Genomic DNA, 23,186 nt, shown 5'->3' on the forward strand with positions numbered 1-23,186 from the left:
TTGATTCGCTCTAGTAGTTTTCTGGTAGCATCTTTAGGATTCTCTATGTAGAGTATCATGTCATCTGCAAACAGTGACAGCTTTACTTCTTCTTTTCCAATTTGGATTCCTTTTATTTCTTTTTCTTCTCTGATTGCTGTGGCTAAAACTTCCAAAACTATGTTGAATAATAGTGGCGAGAGTGGGCAACCTTGTCTTGTTCCTGATCTTAGTGGAAAAGGTTTCAGTTTTTCACCATTGAGGACAATGTTGGCTGTGGGTTTGTCATATATGGCCTTTATTATGTTGAGGAAAGTTCCCTCTATGCATACTTTCTGGAGGGTTTTTATCATGAATGGGTGTTGAATTTTGTCGAAAGCTTTCTCTGCATCTATTGAGATGATCGTATGGTTTTTCTCCTTCAGTGTGTTAATATGGTGTATCACATTGATTGATTTGTGTATATTGAAGAATCCTTGCATTCCTGGAATAAACCCCAGTTGATCATGGTGTATGGTCCTTTCAATGTGCTGTTGGATTCTGTTTGCTACTATTTTGTTGAGGATTTTTGCATCTGTGTTCATCAGTGATATTGGCCTGTAGTTTTCTTTCTTTGTGACGTCTTTGTCTGGTTTTGGTATCAGGGTGATGGTGGCCTCGTAGAATGAGTTTGGGAGTGTTCCTCCCCCTGCTATATTTTGGAAGGGTTTGAGAAGGATAGGTGTTAGCTCTTCTCTAAATGTTTGATAGAATTAGCCTGTGAAGCCATCTGGTCCTGGGCTTTTGTTTGTTGGAAGATTTTTTTTTTTTTTTTTTTTTTTTTGCGGTATGCGGGCCTCTCACTTCTGCGGCCTCTCCCATTGCGGAGCACAGGCTCCGGACGCGCAGGCTCAGCGACCATGGCTCACGGGCCCAGCCGCTCTGCGGCATGCGGGATCCTCCCAGACCGGGGCACGAACCCGTGTCCCCCGCATCGGCAGGCGGACTCTCAACAACTGCGCCACCAGGGAAGCCTGTTGGAAGATTTTTAATCACACTTTCAATTTCAGTGCTTGTGATTGGTCTGTTCATATTTTCTATTTCTTCCTGATTCAGTCTCGGCAGGTTGTGCATTTCTAAGAATTTGTCCATTTCTTCCAGGTTGTCCCATTTTATTGGCATATAGTTGCTTGTGGTAATCTCTCATGATCCTTTGTATTTCTGCAGTGTCAGTTGTTACTTCTCCTTTTTCATTTCTAATTCTATTGATTTGAGTCTTCTCCCTTTTTTTCTCGATAAGTCTGGCTAATGGTTTATCAATTTTGTTTATCTTCTCAAAGAACCAGATTTTAGTTTTATTGATCCTTGCTATCATTTCCTTCATTTCTTTTTCGTTTATTTCTGATCTGATCTTCATGATTTCTTTCCTTCTGCTAACTTTGGGGTTTTTTTGGTTCTTCTTTCTCTAATTGCTTTAGGTATAAGGTTAGGTTGTTTATTTGAGATTTTTCTTGTTTATTAAGGTAGGATTGTATTGCTATAAACTTCCCTCGTAGAACTGCTTTTGCTGCATCCCATAGGTTTTGCGTCGTTGTGGTTTCATTGTCATTTGTTTCTAGGTATTTTTTTATTTCCTCTTTGATTTCTTCAGTCATCTCTTGGTTATTAAGTAATGCGTTGTCTAGCCTCCATGTGTTTGTATTTCTTACAGATTTTTCCCTGTAATTTATATCTAGTCTCATAGCAGTGTGGTCGGAAAAGATACTTGATACGATTTCCATTTTCTTAAATTTACCAAGGCTTGATTTGTGACCCAAGATATGATCTATCCTTGAGAATGTTCCATGAGCACTTGAGAAGAATGTGTATTCTGTTGTTTTTAGATGTAATGTCCTCTAAATATCAATTAAGTCCATCTTGTTTAATGTATCCTTTAAAGCTTGTGTTTCCTTATTTATTCTCATTTTGGATGATCTGTCCATTGGTGAAAGTGGGGTGTCAAAGTCCCCTAGTATGATTGTGTTACTGTCGATTTCCCCTTTTATGGCTGTTAGTATTTGCCTTATGTATTGAGGTGCTCCTATGTTGGGTGCATAAATATTTACAATTGTTATATCTTCTTCTTGGATTGACCCCTTGATCATTACGTAGTGTCCTTCTTTGTCTCTTGTAATAGTCTTTGTGTTAAAGTCTATTTTGTCTGGTAGGAGAATTGCTACTCCAGCTTTCTTTTGATTTCCATTTGCATGGAATATCTATTTTCATCCCCTCACTTTCAGTCTGTATGTGTCCCTAGGTCTGAAGTGGGTCTCTTGTAGACAGCATATATATGGGTCTTGGTTTTGTATCCATTCAGCCAGTCTGTGTCTTTTGGTTGGACCATTTAATCCTTTTACATTTAAGGTAATTATCGATATGTATGTTCGTATTACCATTTTCTTAATTGTTTTGGGTTTATTATTGTAGGTGTTTTCCTTCTCTTGTGTTTCCTGCCTAGAGAAGTTCCTTTAGCATTTGTTGTAAAGCTGGTTTGGTGGTTCTGAATTCTCTTAGCTTTTGCTTGTCTGTAAAGGTTTTAATTTCTCCATCAAATCTGAATGAGATCCTTGCTGGATAAAGTAATCTTGGTTGTAGTTTTTTCTCCTTCATCACTTTAAATATGTCCTGCCACTCCCTTCTGGCTTGCAGAATTTCTGCTGAAAGATCAGCTGTTAACCTTATGGGGATTCCCTTATGGGTTATTTCTTGTTTTTCCCTTGCTGCTTTTAATATTTTTTCTTTGTATTTAATTTTTGATAGTTTGATTAGTATGTGTCTTGGCATGTTTCTCCTTGGATTTATCCTGTATGGGACTCTCTGCACTTCCCGGACTTGATTAACTATTTCCTTTCCCATATTAGGGAAGTTTTCAACTATAATCTCTTCAAATATTTTCTCAGTCCCTTTCTTTTTCTCTTCTCCTTCTGGGATCCCTATAATTTGAATGTTGGTGCGTTTAATGTTGTCCCAGAGGTCTCTGACACTGTCCTCAATTCTTTTCATTCTTTTTTCTTTATTCTGCTCTGCAGTAGTTATTTCTACTATTTTATCTTCCAGGTCACTGATCCGTTCTTCTGCCTGTTCATCACTGTTTGTTTGCTCTTTAGTTCTTCTAGGTCCTTGTTAAACGTTTCTTGTATTTTCTCCATTCTATTTACAAGATTTTGGATAATCTTCACTATCATTACTCTGAATTCTTTTTCAGGTAGACTGCCTATTTCCTCTTCATTTGTTAGGTCTGGTGTGTTTTTACCTTGCTCCTACATCTGCTGTGTGTTTTTCTGTCTTCTCATTTTGCTTAACTTACTGTGTTCGGGGTCTCCTTTTCGCAGGCTGCAGGTTCGTAGTTCCCATTGTTTTTGGTGTCTGTCCCCAGTGGCTAAGGTTGGTTCAGTGGGTTGTGTAGGCTTCCTGGTGGAGGGGACTAGTGCCTGTGTTCAGGTGGATGGGGCTGGATCTTGTCTTTCTGGTGGGCAGGTCCATGTCTGGTGGTGTGTTTTGGGGTGTCTGTGGCCTTAATTATGATTTTAGGCAGCCTCTGTGCTAATGGATGGGGTTGTGTTCCTGTCTTGCTAGTTGTTTGGCATAGGGTGTCCTGCACTGTAGCTTGCTGGTCATTGAGTGGAGCTGAGTCTTGGCATTGAGATGGAGATCTCTGGGAGATTTTTGCCATTTGATATTACGTGGAGCTGGGAGGTCTCTTGTGGACCAGTGTCCTGAACTTGGCTCTCCCACCTCAGAGGCACAGCACTGACTCCTGGCTGGAGCACCAAGAGCCTGTCCCCTAGACGGTTAAGAATAAAAGGGAGGAAAAAAAGAAAGAAGAAGATAAAATAAAGTAAAATAAAAGTTATTAAAAATAATTATTGTTAAGAAAAAAAAATTTTAAGTAATAAAAAAAAACAGACAAATGGTAAAAGCAAAGCTATACAGACAAAATCACACACAGAAGCATACACACTCACAAAAAGAGAAAAAGGGGAAAAAATGTATATATCGTTGCTCCCAAAGTCCACCTCCTCAATTTGGGAGGATTCGTTGTCTATTCAGGTATTCCACAGATGCAGGTACATCAAGTTGATTGTGGAGATTTAATCCGATGCTCCTGAGGCTGCTGGGAGAGATTTCCCTTTCTCTTCTTTGTTCTCACAGCTCCCGGGGTTCAGCTTTGGATTTGGCCCCGCCTCTGCGTGTAGGTCGTCGGAGGGTGTCTGTTCTTCGCTCAGACAGGACGGGGTTAAAGGAGCCGCTGATTCGGGGGCTGTGGCTCACTCAGCCCGGGGGCAGGGAGGGGCACGGAGTGCGGGGCGAGCCTGCGGCTGCAGAGGCCGGCGTGACGTTGCACCAGCCTGAGGCCCGCCGTGCGTTCTCCTGGGGGAGTTGTCCCTGGATCCCGGGACCCTGGCAGTGGCGGGCTGCACAGGCTCCCGGGAGGGGGGTGTGGATAGTGACCTGTGCGCGCACACAGGCTTCTTGGTGAAGCAGCGGCAGCCTTAGCGTCTCATGCCCGTCTCTGGGGTCCGCGCTTTTAGCCGCAGCTCGCGCCCGTCTCTGGGGCTTCTTTAAGCAGCGCTCTGAATCCCCTCTCCTCGCGCACCAGGAAACAAAGAGGGAAGAAAAGTCTCTTGTCTCTTCGGCAGCTCCACACTTTTCCCGGACTCCCTCCCGGCCAGCTGTGGCGCACTAACCCCCTGCAGGCTGTGTTCACGCTACCAACCCCAGTCATCTCCCTGCGCTCCGACCGAAGCCCGAGCCTCAGCTCCCAGCCCCGTCCGCCCCAGCGGGGGAGCAGACAAGCCTCTCGGGCTGGTGAGTGCCGGTCGGCACCGATCCTCTGTGCGGGAATCTATCCGCTTTGCCCTCCGCACCCCTGTTACTGTGCTCTCCTCTGCGGCTCTGAAGCTTCCCCCTCCACCACCTGCAGTCTCCGCCCGCGAAGGGGCTTCCTAGTGTGTGGAAACCTTTCCTCCTTCACGGCTCCCTCCCACTGGTGCAGGTCCCGTACCTATTCTTTTGTCTCTGTTTATTCTTTTTACTTTTGCCCTACCCAGGTACGTGGGGATTTTCTTGCCTTTTGGGAGGTCTGAGGTCTTCTGCCAGCGTTCAGTGGGTGTTCTGTAGGAGTTGTTCCACGTGTAGATGTATTTCTGATGTATCTGTGGGGAGGAAGGTGATCTCCGCATCTTACTCTTCTGCCATCTTGAAGCTCCTCCTGTAGACTTTTTTTTTTTTTAAGATGTTGGGGGTAGGAGTTTACTAATTTTATTTATTTATTTTTGCTGTGTTGGGTCTTTGTTTCTGTTGTGGCAAGTGGGGGCCACTCTTCATCGCGGTGCGCGGGCCACTCACTATCGCGGCCTCTCTTGTTGCCGAGCACAAGCTCCAGGCGCGCAGGCTCAGTAGTTGTGGCTCACGGGCCTAGTTGCTCCATGGCACGTGGGATCCTCCCAGACCAGGGCTTGAACCCGTGTCCCCTGCATTAGCAGGCAGATTCTCAACCACTGCGCCACCAGGGAAGCCCCCTCCTGTAGACTTTTTGGTGATGGCCATTCTGACCAGTGTGAGGTGGTACCTCATTGTGGTTTTGATTTGCATTTTCCTGATGATCAGTGATGCTGAGCATCTTTGCATGTGCCTGTTGGCCATCTGTATGTCTTCTTTGGAGAAACGTCTATCTAGATCTTCCACCCATTTTTTGATTGGGTTTTTGTTTTTTTTGATATTAAGCTGCATGAGCTGTTTGTATAGTTTAGAGATTAACCCCTTGTTGGTCTCATCATTTGCAAATATTTTCTCTCAGTCTGTAGGTTATCTTTTCATTTCATTGATGGTTTCCTTTGCTGTGCAAAAGCTTTTAAGATAGATTAGGTCCCATTTGTTTATTTTTGCTTTTATTTCTTATTTCTAAGAAAATATTGCGACCATTTATGTCCAAGAATGTCTTGCCTATGTTCTCGTCTAGGAGTTTTATGGTGTCATGTCTTATTTTTAGGTCTTTAAACCATTTTGAGTTTATTTTTGTATATGGTGTGAGGGAGTGTTCTGATTTCATTTACATGTAGTTGTCCAGCTTTCTCAACCCCACTTGTTGAAGAGACTGTGTTTTCTCTACTGTATATTCTTGTCTCCTTTGTCAGATTTATTGACTGTAGGTTTATTTCTGGCCTCTCTGTTCTATTGCATTGGGCTATATGTCTGTTTTTGTGCCAATACCACAGTTTTGATTACTATAGCTTTATAGTATAGTCTGAAGTCTGGAAGGGTTATGCCTCCAGCTTTGTTCTTTTTCCTCGGGATTGCTTTGGCAATTATGGGTCTTTTTTGGTTCCATATAAATCTCAGGATTGTTATTCTTGTTCTGTGAAAAATGTCATGGGTATTTGATAGGGATTGCACTAAATTTATAGATTGCTTTGGGTGGTATGGACATTTTGACAATATTAATTCTTCCAATCCAAGAGTGTGGGATATCTTTTCATTTCTTTGAATCAGCTTCAATTTCCTTTATCGATGTTTTATATTTTTCAGTGTATAGGTCTTTCACCTCCTTGGTTAAGTTTATTCCTAGATATTTTTTTGATGAAATTTTAAATGGGATTTTTTTTTTTTTTTACTTTCTCTTTCGGATATTTCATCGTTAGTGTAAAGAAATGCAACAGATTTATGTATTTAATCTTGTATCCTGCTACCTTACTGAATTCATTTATTAATTCTAATGGTGAGTTTGAATTTTTTTACTGTGGAGTTTTGAGAGGGTTTTTTTTTAATTGATGAATATATTCTAGATGCTAGTCCTTTGTTGGATATTTGCAGATCTTTTCATCCAGTCTGTAGCTTGTCTTTTTATTCTCTTAGGAAGGTTTTCTACAAAGCAAAAATTTTCAATTTTGGTGAAGTCAGATTTATCAGTTTTTCCTTTTCTGGATTTTATTTTATTTTATTTTTATTTATTTTATTTTATTTTATTTTATTTTATTTTATTTTATTTATTTATTTATTTTTGGTGTCCAGTCTAAGAGCTCTTTGCTTAGCCATAGATCCTGAAGCTCTTCTCCTATTTTTTCCTAAAAGTTTCATAGTAATGTTTTACCTTTTAAGTCCGTGATCTATTTTCAGTTAATTTTGCATAAGATATGAAGCTTAGGTCAAAGTTCTTTCTTCCCCCCCATGGATGTCCAGTTGCTTCAGCACCATTTGTTGAAAAGGCTCACTTTCTTCTGTGAAATGATTTTTGCACTTTCAAAAGCAGTTGGACGTATTAATGTAGGTCTACTTCTTGGTTCTGGTCTGTTCCATTGATCTATGTGTCTCCCCCATCAGTCCCTCACAGTGTGATTGCTGTAGTTACATAATAACTCAGGTAAGGTGATTGCTTCCACTTTGTTTTTCTTTTTCAAAATTGTTTTTGCTATGCTAGCTCCTTTGTCTTTCCACATAAATTTTAGAATAATCTTGTCTCTATGTACCAAAAAGTCTTGCTAGAAATAGGAATGAATTGGCATCTTTACTTTGTCTAGTCTTTAATCCATGAACACAGTATGTCTCTCTGTTTATTTAGATTTCCTTTTTTTTCTTTCATCAGCATCGTGCAGTACTTTTTATCATAGAAACCCTTTACATGTTTTTGTTAGACTTATGCCAGAGTTTTTTTTCCCAGTGATTGCAAGTGGTGTTATATTTTAAATTTTGACGCTCATGTGTTTGTCATTAGTATGGAGAGATACGATTGATTTTTATATCCTACAATCTGGACCTTGCTGAACTCACTTATCAGTTATAGGAGGGTTTTGGGTTTTTTTGTTTTTTTTTTTTGATTCCTTGGATTTTCTATGTAGACAATCATATTGTCTGCCAATAGGAACAATTTTATTTTTTCCTTTTTGATCTGTGTGCCTTTGTTTCCTTATGCCTCACTGCACTGGCTAGAACTTACTGTATGATATTGAATAGAGTGGTGAGAGCGGACATTCTTACTTTGTTCCTGATCTTAGCGGGAAAGCAGTCTTTCACCGCTCAGTGTAAGGTTAGCTGTAGAATTTTTTAAATGCTCTTTATCCGTTGAGGGAGTTCCTCTCTGGGTTGCTGTCTTTTTTTGTTTTTTTGAGTGTTTTTATCATGAATGAGTGTTGACTTTGACGAAATGCTTCTGCTGCATCAATTGATATAATCGTGTGATTTTTCCTTTTAGCCTGTTAGTAGAGAAATTACATTGATTGATTTTCAAATATTGAACAGCTTTTCGTCCCTGAAACAAAGCCCACTTGTTCTTAGTGTATAATTTTTATATATGTAAAACTGAATTCTTTTTGCTAATATTTTGTTAATGTGCATAAGAGATACTGCTCTGTCATTTGTGTTGTTTTAAGGCTGTCTTTTTCTGGCTTTGGTATCAGGGGAATACTAGCTTCATAAAATAATTAGCGAAGGGTTCCCTCCTCTTCAGTTTTCTCAAAGATGTTATATAGAGTTGGTGTTGATTCTTTTTTTAAATGTTCATAGAATTCTCTAGTAAAACCATCCAGCCTAAATGTTTCTTTTTTGTTAGTTTTAAAATTACAGATTCAGTTTCCTTAAGTTATATGGCTATTTAAGTTATCTATTTTATTGGCTGAGTTGTACTACTTTGTGTTTTTGAAGAATGGGTCCATCTCATCTAAGAAGTCAAATTAAAGTATGTGGAGCTGTTCTTGTTACTCCTTTGTTACCCTGCTGGGTCTGTAGTGCTGTGACCTGAAATTGGCTCTGTGTGTCCTCCCTTTGTTGTTGTTGTTGTTGTTGTGAGTCTTCGTTACATAAATGAGTTAAAGATGGTCCTTCATGTTGGTATCTCTGTGGCGTTCTTCACAGCAAGCTGAGACGTTAGTTCAAAGCCTTGTCAGCACCAAACTCCATTCTTACACACTCGGGTGCTTTAAATATAGCCCCAATACGCATACTTTTAGCCATTCAGAGGCTGCCTGCTTTGAATACCCTGTGAAGCCGCGCTGTCATCTGCAAACTCTTGCTTAGACACACTGGGGCTGTGACAGGCCTCTAGCAGGTGCTGTCTGGCTTCCCTCCCATGCAGCCGGTCAAAGTGCTACCCAAATGAAGGCGGTGTGTGCTGTGACCATCTCAAGGTCCTGTCTTTTTCCTTGATCTGCCCCAGACCTTGAACTCACCAGTTTTGCTAGAGGTTTATCAATTTTAATGATCTTTTCAAGGAACCAGTTCTTTGTTTTATGGATTTTCTTTGTCTTTCTGTTTTCAGTTTCACTGATGTCTGCTCTTTATTTTCTTCCTTCTACTTGCTTTATTTATTTTGCTCTTCTTTTTCTGTGTTCTTGAGGGTAGGAGCTTAGATAACTGATTTAGACTTTTCCTCTTTTCTAATATATGCATTTAGTGCTCTGAATTTTCCTTTCAGCATTGCTTTAGTTGTAACCCACAAGTCTTGATAAGCTATATTTTCATTTCAATTCAGCTCAGTGTATTTTTCTATTTCCCAGGAGACTTCTTCTCTAAATCATGGGTTATTTAGACGTGGATTGGTTAGTATCCAAGTATTTGGAGATTTTCCTATTGTCTTTATATTATGAATTTCTAGTTTGATTCCCTTGTGGTTGGAAAACACATTTTATATGATTTCAATTCCTTTAAATTTGTTGAGGTTTGTTTTATGGCCAAGGGTATAGTCCATCTTGATTTACGTTCCATCGTCCCTTGGAAAGAATATGTGTCCCACTCTTGTTGGGCAGAGTGTTCTGTAAATGTTGACTCCATCCTCTTGGTTGACTAAGCTGAGTTCTTCTGTGTCTTTGCTGATTTCCTGTCTAATTGTTCTATCAGTGTTGAGAGAGGGGTGTTGAAGTCTCAGCCATAATCATGGGTTTGTTTCTCCTTTCAGTTCTATCAAGCTTTAGTTTGATGTGTTTTGTAGCTCTGTTTTTTGGTGCACACATTGAGACTTCCTATGTCTTATTGGTGGAATACCCTTTTTTCATTATATAGTGACACTTTCTTTCTCTGGTCATTTCCTTTGCCCTGAAGACTGTTGTAGCTGATAATGATAATGATTTACTTTGATTAATATTTGTGTGATACACCTTTTTCCATCCTTTCACTTTCACCCTGCCTGAACATCATAATTGAAGGGAGTTTCTTGTAGGCAGCTTATAGTTGGGTCATGTTTTTTCAACTAATCTGCCAATCTTTGTCTTTTACTTGATATATTTATATAGTTTACATTTAATATAATTGATCTGTTAGAATTTATTTTTGCCATTTTATATTTTTGCTTTCTGTTCTGTTTTTCATTTTCTCTTTTCTTTTTCTAGTCTTTCTGTGGTGTATGTGAACATTTTTTAGAATTCCATTTGATTTACCTATAATGTTTTTGAGTATATCTCTTTGCATTACCTTTTTAGTGGTTGCTCTAGGTATCACATTATATATACATATCACAGTCTACTGGTGTCATCATTTTACTTTGAGTGAAATATAAAAACCTTGCCTTCTCTTATAGGCATACCTTGTTTTATTGTGCTTCACAGAGACTGTGTTTTTTACAAATTGAAGTTTGTGGCAACTCTACATTGAGAAAGTCTGTTGGCATCATTTTTCCAACAGCATTTGCTCACTTCGTGTCTCTGGGTCACGTTTTGGTAATAATCAAAATATTTTAGACTTTTTATTATTATTATATGTGTCGTGGTGATCAGTGATCTTCGATGTTCCTGTGGCAAAAAGATTATGACTTGCTGAAGGTTCAGATGATGGTTAGCATTTTTTACCAATAAAGTATTTTTTTAATTAAAGTATGTACATTGTTTTTTTAGACAGAATGCTATTGCACACTTAATAGACTACAAGATAGTGTAAACATAACTTTATATGCACTGGGAAAGCAAAACATTTGTGTCACTCACTTTATTGTGATTTTTGCTTTATTGCAGTGGTCTGGAACTGAACCCGCAGTATCTCTGGGGTAGACCTGTGCATCCGTTCACCCTCCCCCGCTTGTAATATAGTCATCTTAAATATTTCCTCCTCTTGTATTTAGTCACATCAAACAGTGTTACCACTTTTGCTTAAACACCCAAACATACTTTAGAATACTCAAGAAGAGAAGAAGAAAAGCCTATTGTAATTACCCATATTTTTATTTACCATGTCTTCCTTCCTTCAGTGATGTTCCATGATTCCTTTTATCACTTCCTTTCAGGTTTTTTTGTTTGTTTGTTTTTTGCCATGCTGCGCAGCTTGCAGGATCTTAGTTCCCCGACTAGGGGTTGAACCCGGGCACCAGCTGTGAAAGGCCGGAATCCTAACCACTGGACCACCAGGGAACTCCTTTCCTTTTGGTTTAGAGAGCTTCCTTTTTAGCCATCTTTTAGGGTAGATCTGTTGGTGACAAATTCTGTTAGTTCTTTTTTTCCTCTAAGAATGTCTGGATCGCTCCTTCATTCTAGGATATTTTTAGGATATAAGGATATAAGATTCTGGATTGAGAGTTCTTTTATTTCAGCCCTTGAAAAATATTGGTGCCGCTTCTGGCCTCAGTGGTTTCTGATGAGAAATCTGTTGTCATTTGGATTGTTTTTTTCCTGTAGGTAAGGTATCACTTCTCTCTGGCTGCTTTCAAGATTTTTTTTGTTTATTTGTTTTTAGTTTTTAGAAATTTCATTATATATCTTGGCATGGATGTATTTGGACTTTTGTTTGGAAGAATCTAGCTGTTTGAATTCAGTAAGCTTTGCGAATCTGGATTTATGTGTCTTGCCAAATTTAGGAAGTTTTCAGCCGTTATTTCTTTGAATACTTTTTCAGACCCATCCTCTTTTTTCTCTCCTTCTGTGACTCATGAAAGTTAGATTTGTTTTTTTTGTTTTTTTTATAATCTCAGAACTCCATGAGGCTCTATTAATATATTTTCAGGCTATTTTCTGTTTGTTGTTCAGATTAGATATTTTCTATCATTTTGAAGCCCAGTTCATTGATTGTTTCCTGTGTCCCATTTTGTTTTGAGCCCATCCACTGAGGTACATACATCAGTTATTGTATTTTTCAATTCCAGAACGTCCATTTTGTTCTTCTTTATATCTTCTTTTTCTTTATTAAGCCTTTCTTTTTGCTGAAGATTTCTCCTTTTCATTTGTTTCAGTCATGTTGTTATTGCTTGTTGAAGCATTCATGATGGCTGCTTTACAATCTTTGTCAGATTTTTCAGACGTCTCTATCATCTTGGCACTGGAATCTGTTGATAATATTTTTTCCTTCTGTTTGAGATCTTCCTGGTTCTTGATATAATGAAGGATTTCCGTTTGAATTCTGGGCATTGTTTCATTGTGTTATGAGACCTTAGATTTTTATTTAAATCTCTTGTTTAACTCGTCTCTGCTCTTGGGCGCTGCTCCGTGACTGCTGGGTGAGATGGAAGCCCAGGCTGCCCGCCGAGCTCCCATGGACACCCAGGGCCAGGGCTAGGGCTGTTCCTTGTACTGCTGGGCCGGGATGAGAGTCCCGGTGTCCGGCCTCCCATACCCCATGACCACATGTCCCCACGGGCACTGTGGCTCCGTACCTGGCCTTGGGACACCACCCTGCTGGGGGCGTCAGGGAACCTCACTGCAGCCTCGGAAGGGTGGTGGTCCGGCTCCCCACTCAGCCTTTGCTGGCATTGGTGGCGTGAGGCCACAGTTTTTCCTGTAGTGTTTGTCTGGAGTAGAGCAGTTTTGTGTAAAACGTTTCTCTCTTGCTGGGTTGCCCTTTCCTGGTTCGATGACTTGAGAGAGCAGGCTGTTGTTGGGGCTTCTTAAAATCTGCCTCCATTGGCATTTCCAGGCTGCCAGCTTGTTCAGCTCCAATTCTGGGAAATACGAGGGAAAAGGAAAAACCCAAGGGACTCATCACTGTGTCATTCCTCAGGCCCCAAGATCCCTGGGCAGTTTGCCACCTTCTCTACACTTTTCAAAGTCTTCTTATGTTTCTTTTCTATGTAGTGTCTAGGGTTCTAAGTTGTCCTGAGCAGGCGGAATGGGGAAAAGTACTTCTACTCCATCTTCTTGGAAGCAGAAGTCCACCTTGGTGTTAAGCGTCATTTTTTGCATATCGAATTCTACATTAGACAGTTCCTTGTTTTTGTGCTCCTGCCCCAACACTGTGAAGATGGTGACCTTTGGGGTTAAGGAACCTCGTTTCTTAATAGGGAGTTTTTCCTTTCTTGCTGATTGCTTTTACAGTTTAATATTGACTCTACCTCATTCTCTGGTTTGTTTTTTTTTTTCCATTCCAGAATATGTACTAGACCTATATGTTGGACCTTTCCCTTCAATTCTGCATTTTTCTTAAACTCTCATATTTTCTCTCTCTTCATTTCTTTGTTCTGCCTCCTAGTAATTTTCTCCAGTCTGGATTGCAGTTCACTAATTTTCTCCTTAGTTTTGTTGATTCTACTCTTTAACTCACCCACTGACTATTTATTTTTAATGACTGCAGTTTTTATTTCTAGACAGACACATTCTGGAAATCTACCTTTTCTTTCATACCATTTTTTATGGATTCATCTTTTCGTATGGATTCAGTTCCTTTTTTATGGTATTAATCATCCTGAGTATACTTTGTCAGGTTCTTTTTGTTATCAAATTCTTGAAATTGTAATGTCTTTGGATTGCTGACTCACTCATGATGGATTGTTTGAATGTTTTGTAATTTTAGATTGTGAGGATTGCTCGTCTTCAGAGGAGCTGTAAGCATGGGTCTCCTATGTATCCCGGTTTGAGGATGTGTCCTTCCAGAGTGACCTGCATTTGCATCTTCCAGGCATCCTGTTGATATCACTTTCTAAGGCCATTTTTATTGTTTTAACTTTCTTGACTTGGAGGTTCATTGTCGACATGTTTTTTAAGTTTGAATTTCACACTCACCTGTGGAGCCAGCCCATGATAAATCTTCAGGGCGTAATGTTTTTCTGCTGATCCTGCTGAGAGGTCGGGCAGAGTCAGAGAAGGTTCCTTGTCCTCCTGAGCTGGTGAGAGGATTTTTCCAGCCTGTCCTTCACTTGTTCAGATTCAGCTCTCTACTCCTTCCTTCACATGGGCACAAGCGCTTGAATCCTGTCCCACAGATGTTAAAACTCAATACTGACAACCCTCCATCTGGGGCCCCTACTGCTTTTTCCAGTTCCAAGCATCTAGAGATTTCCTTTTCTTTCCTAAAAGGTCAGCTATGTGTCTTTTTTTAATATATTTTTTCCAGCATTTCTAGTTGTTTAACCCAAGAGGGTTTTCAAAAATAGGGTTTTCTATTTAAGTATGAAAACTTACCTCTTGGAGCTACAAGATTCAGAGTGTGAAGAGTTTTTTGGAGGAATTAAATATTTTTACATATGGAAATTACACATCTTACTTGTCTTTTGTCCAGCAAGGTGCAAGTCAGTTGATATGTTACCCTTTTACCTGTTGAGGTTGTGGTATAATCTGGAAAGCGATTACCATAATAGAGTCCATTTAAGCAAAACTTCCAAAGCAGAAAATAATAATGGCACAAGCATTAAGCCAAAGACTGTGCTTAGATCTATTGAGTTTTTGTTTCAGGATTAGATGGATTTGTGAAACTCCTTTTACTATGTGCACATAAAACATGAGAAACATTTGCATTTGTATGTATAAATTATTTTTGCTCTCAAGACTTACTTTTGCCTATATTATTGGCAGCATCTTTACCTGGTTCTCATCTTCCAGTGTTTACAACCTATGTAATATATTGGGCTTTATTTCTTAAATAGAAGAGGATATTGAACAAGATTGAGAAATTTCAGTATTTTCATTTTAACCTGGCAATCTTAATTTCTTGGGCTGTAAAAGCTGTTCAGTGACAATGATGAGACTTGCGTATTTTATTTTGTATGTGTGGTAAAGTATACATAGCATGAGATTTGTCATTTTAAAATCAACAATTCAGTGGCTTTAAGTACCTTCACATTGTTGTACAACTATCGCCGCCATCCATCTCCAGAACTTTTTCATCTTCTCAAACCGATACGTATATCCATTGAACCCTGACTCCCCATTTCCCCTCTCCCAGCCTCCTCGCAGCCAGCCTTCTACGTTCTGTCTCTGTGAGTTCGACCACCCTGGGTACCTCATATAAATGGACTCTTCTGGTATTTCTCCTTTAGTGACTGGCTTAGTTCACTTAGCACAATCAGAGGTCATCCATGTTGTAGCCTGTATCAGAATTTCCTTCCTTTTTAAGGCTGAATAATATTCCAATGCATGTATGTACCACATTTTGTTTATCGTTGATCTGTCAGTGGATATTTGGGTGGCTTCCATCTTCTGGCGACTGTGACTAGTGCTGTTATGAACACTGGTGTGGCATGCTTTCAAAACAGGCAGTGAGATGCATAAAACTGTAGGTATTTTTAAATGCTAACAATTGTGAATAGCACTATCCTGCAAGTTTAATTGCCTGTAACTATTTGAAAAGCACGAGAGTTTGAATAGGCTTGACCTTTGGGTGATAAGGAATGTAGTTCTTAGGAACAGGGCTGGACCAAGCACCAGCAAACAAATTGACCGTTTGTGCTTCACTGCGTGGGTGGTGGGGGGGAAGGAACCAGGGCTGGGAGCGCGTGGTCGGGTCTGAAACAGGAGTGTGGAGGTGACACCTTCAGAGGTGCCCCCGACAGAACCAGGAATGTGGAGCAGGCCCTTCAGGGCCACGGGCTGAGCCTGGCAGCCGGGGGTCAGCAGATGTGGGTCGGGGTCAAAGTGTGAGGGTGGAGAGGGGCTTGGTGCCTGCAGTGCTAGGCTGAACAGAACTAGAGTTCTTCGCCAACAGAAAAAGCAAAAGGAATCACCAAGCCAGTGTCAGGCTACCGATGCCCCATCATTCCGATTCACAGATTCCATTCTAGAAGCCTCTATTTCCAGTTTATGGAAAGTAGGATCCCAAATTAAATCTATTCCCCTGTGTAAAGAAGAAGTGAAGAGCTCTCTCTATATTGAATGGGACAAATATCACACGCGGAGTACTGACCCAAACCCCTGGGCTTAGGCCGGCCTTCCCAAAGGTCACAGATACAGGAATGAAGGCAAGGCCACAGAAGTCTACAAGTGCAGGGAGAACTTATACCTGTTTGTGAAAGAAGAAAGGAGTGGACTTCTCGAAGCCTGTAAGTCTACCAGGTTTTTTCTTTTGTACAGAACAATTGCAATTTCTAGGCGATTTTTGCTTGTCACTGTGTGTGTATTTATTTGAATAGCAAAGAGATTTCAGTCATTACAAGAGGAGTTTTCAAACTTCCAGTATCAAAAGAAATTGTCCCCAGAGCAGTTTGAAAAGGCACTGGGTTAGCATATAAGCCATGTATCGAAAAGTTGGAAAGGTAAGTCAGTGTGTTTATTGCCATTTTCACAAAATATTCAGTTACCTCTTTTTTATATTAACTGAGATTTCATTAAATTTTATGATTGTAGTCTAAGTTCGCGGCACCTGCTCTAAAGTTCTGTTTCACGGTCTCTTTCTGTTTTTCAGATTTTTTGTTTAAATTCTTGGTTATTGGGAACGCGGGGACTGGCAAGTCTTGCTTGCTTCATCAGTTTATTGAAAACAAATGTAAGTGACGTCACATGGTCAGTGTTTCTTGCATGTCTTCTCCCGAGAGCGCACTCTTGTGCAGATTTGTTTAGGACAAAACTTCCGAATACGTTTCCAGGGAAAATGTCATAGTTTAAAAATATTTTTAAATGACATAAAAAGTTTATGTTATTAAACGTTTAGTAATCTGATTTTTTATTTAGCATTTCAGTTGCGTAGTGGGTCATTGTTCATTATGTAGTGCATTGTCCTGTACATTTTCCAGACACTAAAATACAGTATGATGCTGTGGAATTCTGTTTCCTGGCAGGAGTGGCCCGAGAACCCTAGTTGTACATTTTGGATAAGATAGCATTTGCTCCCCAGCGGCCTTGTATTGTCCTTAAGGCAGCTATCGTCATCAGTCCTGTTTTACAGGTAAATAAACAGAGGTTTACAGGACTTGGTGTGTGCACTTGGGATGGTCACCTAGGAACGGTGCATGTTAGACTCAAACTCAGGCCTTTCGACCACAGAAAATATCTTGTACCGTTGACTTGCCCTGTGTTGGTGAGAGAGGTTGAATTTTGTATTCCAAGCTACTGTAAAAGACGGTAGGTTTGAAAGGCCCTTAAAATAAGCCGTGCTTATATAGTAATGGAAAGAATTGTGGAGAATGACCTGTCTGTCTAGAGGCAGTCAGGTGAAGGCCCGAGCACAGAAAATTAATCTCACTTAATGAAGCGCCTCTTAAGTAAGAATGTGTGAGATGCATTAGGTGGCGGGCGGTGGAGACAGAGGCAGCAAAGGGCGTCCTGGGAAAGAGCTCTGAAGAATAAGATTCTGGAAGCGTTTTCTGCTGCTTCCATTTCCATCGACCAGGAGCTTGTTGGAACCTTCATGTAGTGACACGGACCCAGCGTGGCTCAGCCCCTCTTGAATTTGACGGGCGTTCACCCGCTGGGCGGCCTGGGGTTCTGTACGAGTTACCCAGACTTTGCATTGCTCCATCCCAGAAGAGGGGACGCTGGGCCAGGTGCCCGGCCTCGGCGGACACTCTCCCTTCACATCCTCCCCTCACCCCTCACGCCCACAGTAAGGACATAAGGAGGCTTCACTGTATTGCTCTTGTAGCTGTGTCTTAATCAGGATGCCCTTGGCCTTTCGTTACTGCCTTTGAAGGCTTCTCCCGCCAGGCTGGCCGAGTAGCTGGACACCAGCGGATGTCCACGCCGGTCTGCACTGTCTGGGCCTGAGACAAGCTGCTGGAGTCAGACCCTTTCCTCCCCCAGGCCCCCAGGGAGCAATGAACAAACACAGCTGTCAGATGGCGCCCTGGTTTCTGGTACAATTAAATTTTATCCTATAGTTATAAAATATAAACCAGTCCATGGACTGTGTAGCCAGGATATTTGTTTTTTCTTTTCCTTTCACATCACAGAAATTTTCTTTTATAAGACAGCTTATTCCAGTTGGGTTTAGCAAACTACTTATTTTGCCAACCTCCCTGCCCATTCAGACAGTATTGATTTCTCCAGCAAATTCATTCCAAATGATTGCCACACACAATACTCGAGTTCATGAAACTCAACAGCTGTAATGTGCATAGAGGTCTTGGTTTGGGGTGTGTTTGTTCTGAGTTTTTACTCTATCTTTTCCCCTTAATCTTGGGTGAGCATCAAGTTTCTTTCTTGGGCCACGGTGCCTTTCCTTCCCTTTACTTCTATTTCTTTAGAATGTTCGTCCGACTAGTTGAAACTATCATTGGCCAAGTTGCAGTCTGTCACTGGGCAGTAAGCCCTCCAAGATGGTACCCAGTATTTTGTGCAGTTGCCATTCACGAGAACCTTAGCGGTGGTCAGGTAGATGTGGTCTTACATGGCGTGGCCACCAAGCCTCAGCTTTAAATACATGGCTTGTTTAGGTGTTTTGAGAAGAAGCTTTATTGTCTCTTTGAGAACAGGAACTGTGTGTATTCTGTTTAAAACAGTGAGTGCTTATTAGCATCTGACTGTTGGAGAAATGAATGGCAACAGTAAATTACATTTTCCATTGACAGCACTCTTGATTTCAGTGTTACTTGTATAAATCTATAAGCCTGTTTCCCTAATGTTCTAAAATAAAATTTCTTTTTCTTTTTCAGTCAAAGATGACTCAAATCACACAATAGGAGTGGAATTTGGCTCAAAGATAATAAATGTTGGTGGTAAATATGTAAAGTTACAGATATGGGACACAGCAGGCCAAGAGCGATTCAGGTAGCTTTTTCTCTAACTTAATAAAAATATTTGAAAAGTGGGTTTGAAATAATCAGTTATCTTCTCATAATGTATGTGGTCCCCTCCTCCCTCCCCACACCCTCACAGATTTTAGAAAGTTCACCTCTGGAAGCTTTAAGACAAGCTAAAAGTCAGTTTTTCTCCACATAGCATTGATTTACGAAAGAATACGTTAGAATCTCTTCCGAGTGCACGCATCCTAATTTGGAGGCAGATTTATTCTTTGGGACCTAGCGGTACATTAGGAGGTCGTGGCATTGCATATTCCACACATTACTTTTGGATTAAAAGCAGGGCAAAGTAGTAGCACAAACAATTTTTCTCTGTATTTCACTTTAAAAGGAGAATTTTTTAGAACCTCTTTGGGGGTTGGTTTTGCTTTACATTAAAACATTCCACAGAATATTCTCTCCTCAGCACTTGCATTACGCTGAAGTCATGATTGACGTTTGGAATGATGACCACAGTCCACAGCAGATAGGTTCCATGTTTGATATTCTGTAACTACTAAAGCAGGAAAGTAGATTAATATTTTAGTTGTGTTTTTTTGAATAGATACAGAAAGTCAAACAGAACAGATATTCACAGTTACAAAATGCAGTTAAATAAAACTCAATCCCAGTGCAAGCATTTCACTTAAAGTCAGGTATAATATTTTAAATGCGCAATAACTGTTTGCTTCAAAAGTATCGTAACTAGAGCTTCCCTGGTGGTGCAGTGGTTGAGAGGGCCGCCTGCCGATGCAGGAGACCTGGGTTCGTGCCCCGGTCCGGGAAGATCCCACATGCCGCGGAGCAGCTGGGCCCGTGAGCCGTGGCCGCTGAGCCTGCGCGTCCGGAGCCTGTGCTCCGCAACGGGAGAGGCCACAACAGTGAGAGGCCCGCGTACCACAAAAAAAAAAAAAAAAAAAAAAGAGAGACAACATAAGAAATCATACAGAGTCAGTCCAGGAAGCTCAAGGCCTTACCAGTTAAGCCTTCCCGAAGACAGAAGAGCAGAAGAAACAGTAAAAGAAACAATTGAAGAACATTTTCCACTAGAGGAATGAGACTCTGTAAGATTCCACCTTACACCAAACACAGATGAGGGGGGAAACATCCAGACCAGGTCTGCCACGTAAAATTTCACAACACCAGGGATGAAGTGAAGATGCCAAAAGATTCCAGGAGGGAAGAGCAAATCACATATCAAGAATCGAAAACGAGAATTGCAGCGGAGTCTTCAGCAGCAGCGCCTGGAAGCTAGGAGATAACTAAGCCTTGCCTTCAAAACTCAACGTGAAAAATTCTTTTCCAACCTAAAATTCTGAACTCAGCCAAACTCTCCATTAAGTGTAAGAATAAAATCAGAAATACCTTCAGTTATACAAGAATGGAGGGAAACAAAGGTGGTCTTTCATATGTTCTCCCTTAGAAACTTCAGGAGGATATGCTTCACCAGCACAAGGGAGGAACCAAGAGAGGAAGATGGAGCCACCGGGACCCCAGCCTGGGGAACAGGGAGGTGGCGGGAGCTGTCTGAGCCCCATTTCTTAGGGGTCCTTAGGGAGGTTCCAGTCCGTAGGCACGATCGATTCGATCACTGACCATTGGGGGTTGAACTTGAGCCCCAGTCCCTGAGCACCAGGGCCTTGCAGGCCTCGAGGAAGACCTGGAGGAGGGGCTGAGGGCCACAGGTGACAGAGGGGACGCGCGTGGCAGGGCTCCAGGCAGAGCTGGTGGTTCGGATCAGGACGGTGCTGGTGAAGGCGTAGAGACGTGCACGGTGTAGGAGCTGACCAGTTGGTGAGACGGGTCCTGACGGATGTGTCCACTGTGGGACACGTTGTGTCACATCACTTTGTGATGGGCACAGAGTGGGTGGAGAGATTCCTGGCTGTGTAAACAGAGTGGGTGGTGGGGCCGCCTCCCGGAGGGGCCTGTAGGCCGGGAGCCAGAGTTCTGCCTGAGATGTTGACTGTGGCGCGTGCATTGTGGTCACACAGAGTTGCCGGGCTGGCGGATGGCTCTTACGGAAGCAGGCTGAGCTGAGCATTAAACCGGAGTTGAGAGCGTTGGGAGAAAAGAGAGAGGCATGGACATATATCCACTACCAAACGTAAAACATAGCTAGTGGGAAGCAGCCGCATAGCACAGGGAGATCAGCTCGGTGCTCTGTGGCCACCTAGAGGGGTGGGATAGGGACGGTGGGAGGGAGGGAGACGCAAGAGGGAGGGGATATGGGGACATATGTATATGTATAGCTGATTCACTTTGTTATAAAGCAGAAACTAACACACCATCGTAAAGCAATTATACTCCAATAAAGATGTAAAAAAAAGGGAGAGCCCAGGACCCAGCCTGGGGGAAGGAGCTCCAGGACCAGCGGGGCAGATTCAGAGGAATGGTCCAGAGTAGCTGGTGTGAGAGGAGACCGGGAGGGAGTGGGGCTGCGGCCTGGGGGCGGGGGGAGGGTCCAGGCAGCGGGGGAGGGCAGGTGCCGCGGGGTCGGTGGAGCTGCTATGTCCTCGGGGCAGGAGGAGGCGGTGCTGGTGAAGCAGCTCCTGAGACGTGTGGGTGCGCGAGGGGCCCACGATGGGACGGCAGCGCCGCCTGCCTGGCTCTCGTCCAAGATGGGAGGTGCCGCAGCCCACTGTATTCTGAGAGTGGGGAAGTCTTCACACGCAGGGAGAGAGTCGAGATACAGGGTAGAAGGTGTGTTACTGCAGGAGAAATCCTGGAGCTTGTGGGAACGGGCGAGATGCGTTCGGGTGGGGGCTCGCTGAAGACAGGTGAGGCCACGCGGCCGGGCGTCGGGGGCACAGCCACGCGCGGCCCCTTGTCCGCAGGAAGGCACGGACCCCGGGCAAGCAGAGGGGCTGCCATGGGCTTCGTGCCCTGGGACTCTGTGATGCCCCCTTTCTGCCCCTCCTCCTACGTTCTCAAAGGCACCCTCAGTTGTGCGGGTCAGCCTCACGCCCTCCAGGGAGGATGACACTCATCCCAGCCTCACGTCCCCACCTCCCTGTCACTCCTGTGACACGATTTCAGGCAGGACAGCCCTTCATGCCCATGTTCAGATAACTTTGAATCATTTCTCTTTAAAGCCACCTCCGTCCCTATGTTGTGGTTTCCAAGGCAAAAATGGGTGTTTTGTGTGGGAAGATGGTGCTCAGGGGTACGGGCTCTGCGTGGTGGAAAGTGAAAGCCTGTAACTCTTCCAGGTCTGTGACGAGAAGCTACTACAGGGGTGCGGCAGGGGCGCTGCTCGTCTATGACATCACCAGGTAATGACACCCCTCGCCGGCCTGTGCTCCCCGAGGTCCGAGCCTCCCCGCGGGTGTGCTGGGCACGTCGGTGGCAGGGCTGTGGGGCGGGAAGCCCCTCAGCCCTTTTCCTGGGGGTCTTGGGCGTTTTCGAAGCAGCCCCTTCCACCACTTTACCATGTAAAGCAGCATGTTCCCAAGCTTCAGATAGATAAGCACCCCCAGTGTCATTATGTTTCTTTTAACATGATGTTTTGATACTTTCCTTAAGGTTTGCAAAGTGAAGCTTTGCGTGTGGTAAATTATTAGAAGTAACGGACCTCCATCAAGCACAGGCTCTAGGCTGGGACAGCCTGGGTTCAAAGCCCACTTGCCGTCACCAGCGGTGTGAGTCCTCCGGCGAGGTGCTCCGCTGTCTGGACTTTAGTTTCCTTGTCTGTTCCATGGAGTAATGACCACGTAATACTCGTGAGGTTGTTGGGCGGTTGATTTGGTTTACATAGAGCTCTTGGCCCATCGTAAGGATCTGAGTGCACTGTCCTGCGTGTAGCTATCACCCAGGTATCACAATTAAATGTAAAGTTCAGTTCCTCGGTCAGTCCTTAGAATATACGAGAGTTTTTTTTTTTTTTTTTTGAGAGTTTTATCCTTAGATAGATGAGGGCTGAAAACAGTCCTGAAGGTGGATGCACCTGATCCAGTCCTGGCTCTGCCACTGGCTGCTTGTGTGACTTTGGGCAACTTAGTCTCTCTGGGCCTCAGGTTTCTTGTGGAAACAGGAGATAATAAGAGTCTGTGTCACAGAGTCCTTACAGAGAATCAGTGTGTTAAATTCGTGTGAAGCGAAGTACCAGCGCGTCACACGGATCCGTTGAGTGGCAGCAGTTAGCCTTAGGTCCTGCTCGCATGTTGCATGAACCGAGAGCCCAGTAAATACTGACCCTGCTTGGGCAGACAACAGACAGCAAGCTTCTGGCTTGTTGCCTCACTTTCGTGGAAACAAGATGAAATGCACCCTGTGGGTGTGGTGTACGCCAGGGGCATCCAGATCGTCTGCGTCACCTTAAAGGCTGTGGGCATTGCCCTGCGTGTGTAGAAGCGCTGGG

At 42.7% G+C, this 23,186-nt stretch overlaps 1 protein-coding gene across 4 annotated transcripts in view; it reads left to right on the forward strand.

The window, feature by feature from the left end:
- RAB4A (RAB4A, member RAS oncogene family) overlaps positions 1–23,186 on the forward strand; it is a 70,567-nt gene that overhangs the window by 15,253 nt on the left and 32,128 nt on the right. For 2 of the 4 annotated variants that reach the window (XM_029244773.1, XM_029244772.1), the window contains exons 2-4: positions 16,516–16,596; positions 18,701–18,815; positions 22,039–22,101. In XM_029244773.1, coding sequence (XP_029100606.1) covers positions 16,516–16,596; positions 18,701–18,815; positions 22,039–22,101 — 259 coding nt within the window. Of the gene's footprint in view, positions 1–16,515; positions 16,597–18,700; positions 18,816–21,308; positions 22,102–23,186 lie in introns of those variants that run through there. The other 2 variants (XM_029244775.1, XM_029244774.1) reach the window with 2 other exon arrangements.

Source organism: Monodon monoceros, unplaced genomic scaffold (genome assembly GCF_005190385.1).
Source record: "Monodon monoceros isolate NGI ecotype Baffin Bay Population unplaced genomic scaffold, NGI_Narwhal_1 Super_Scaffold_4, whole genome shotgun sequence".
Taxonomy (NCBI): Eukaryota; Metazoa; Chordata; class Mammalia; order Artiodactyla; family Monodontidae; genus Monodon; species Monodon monoceros.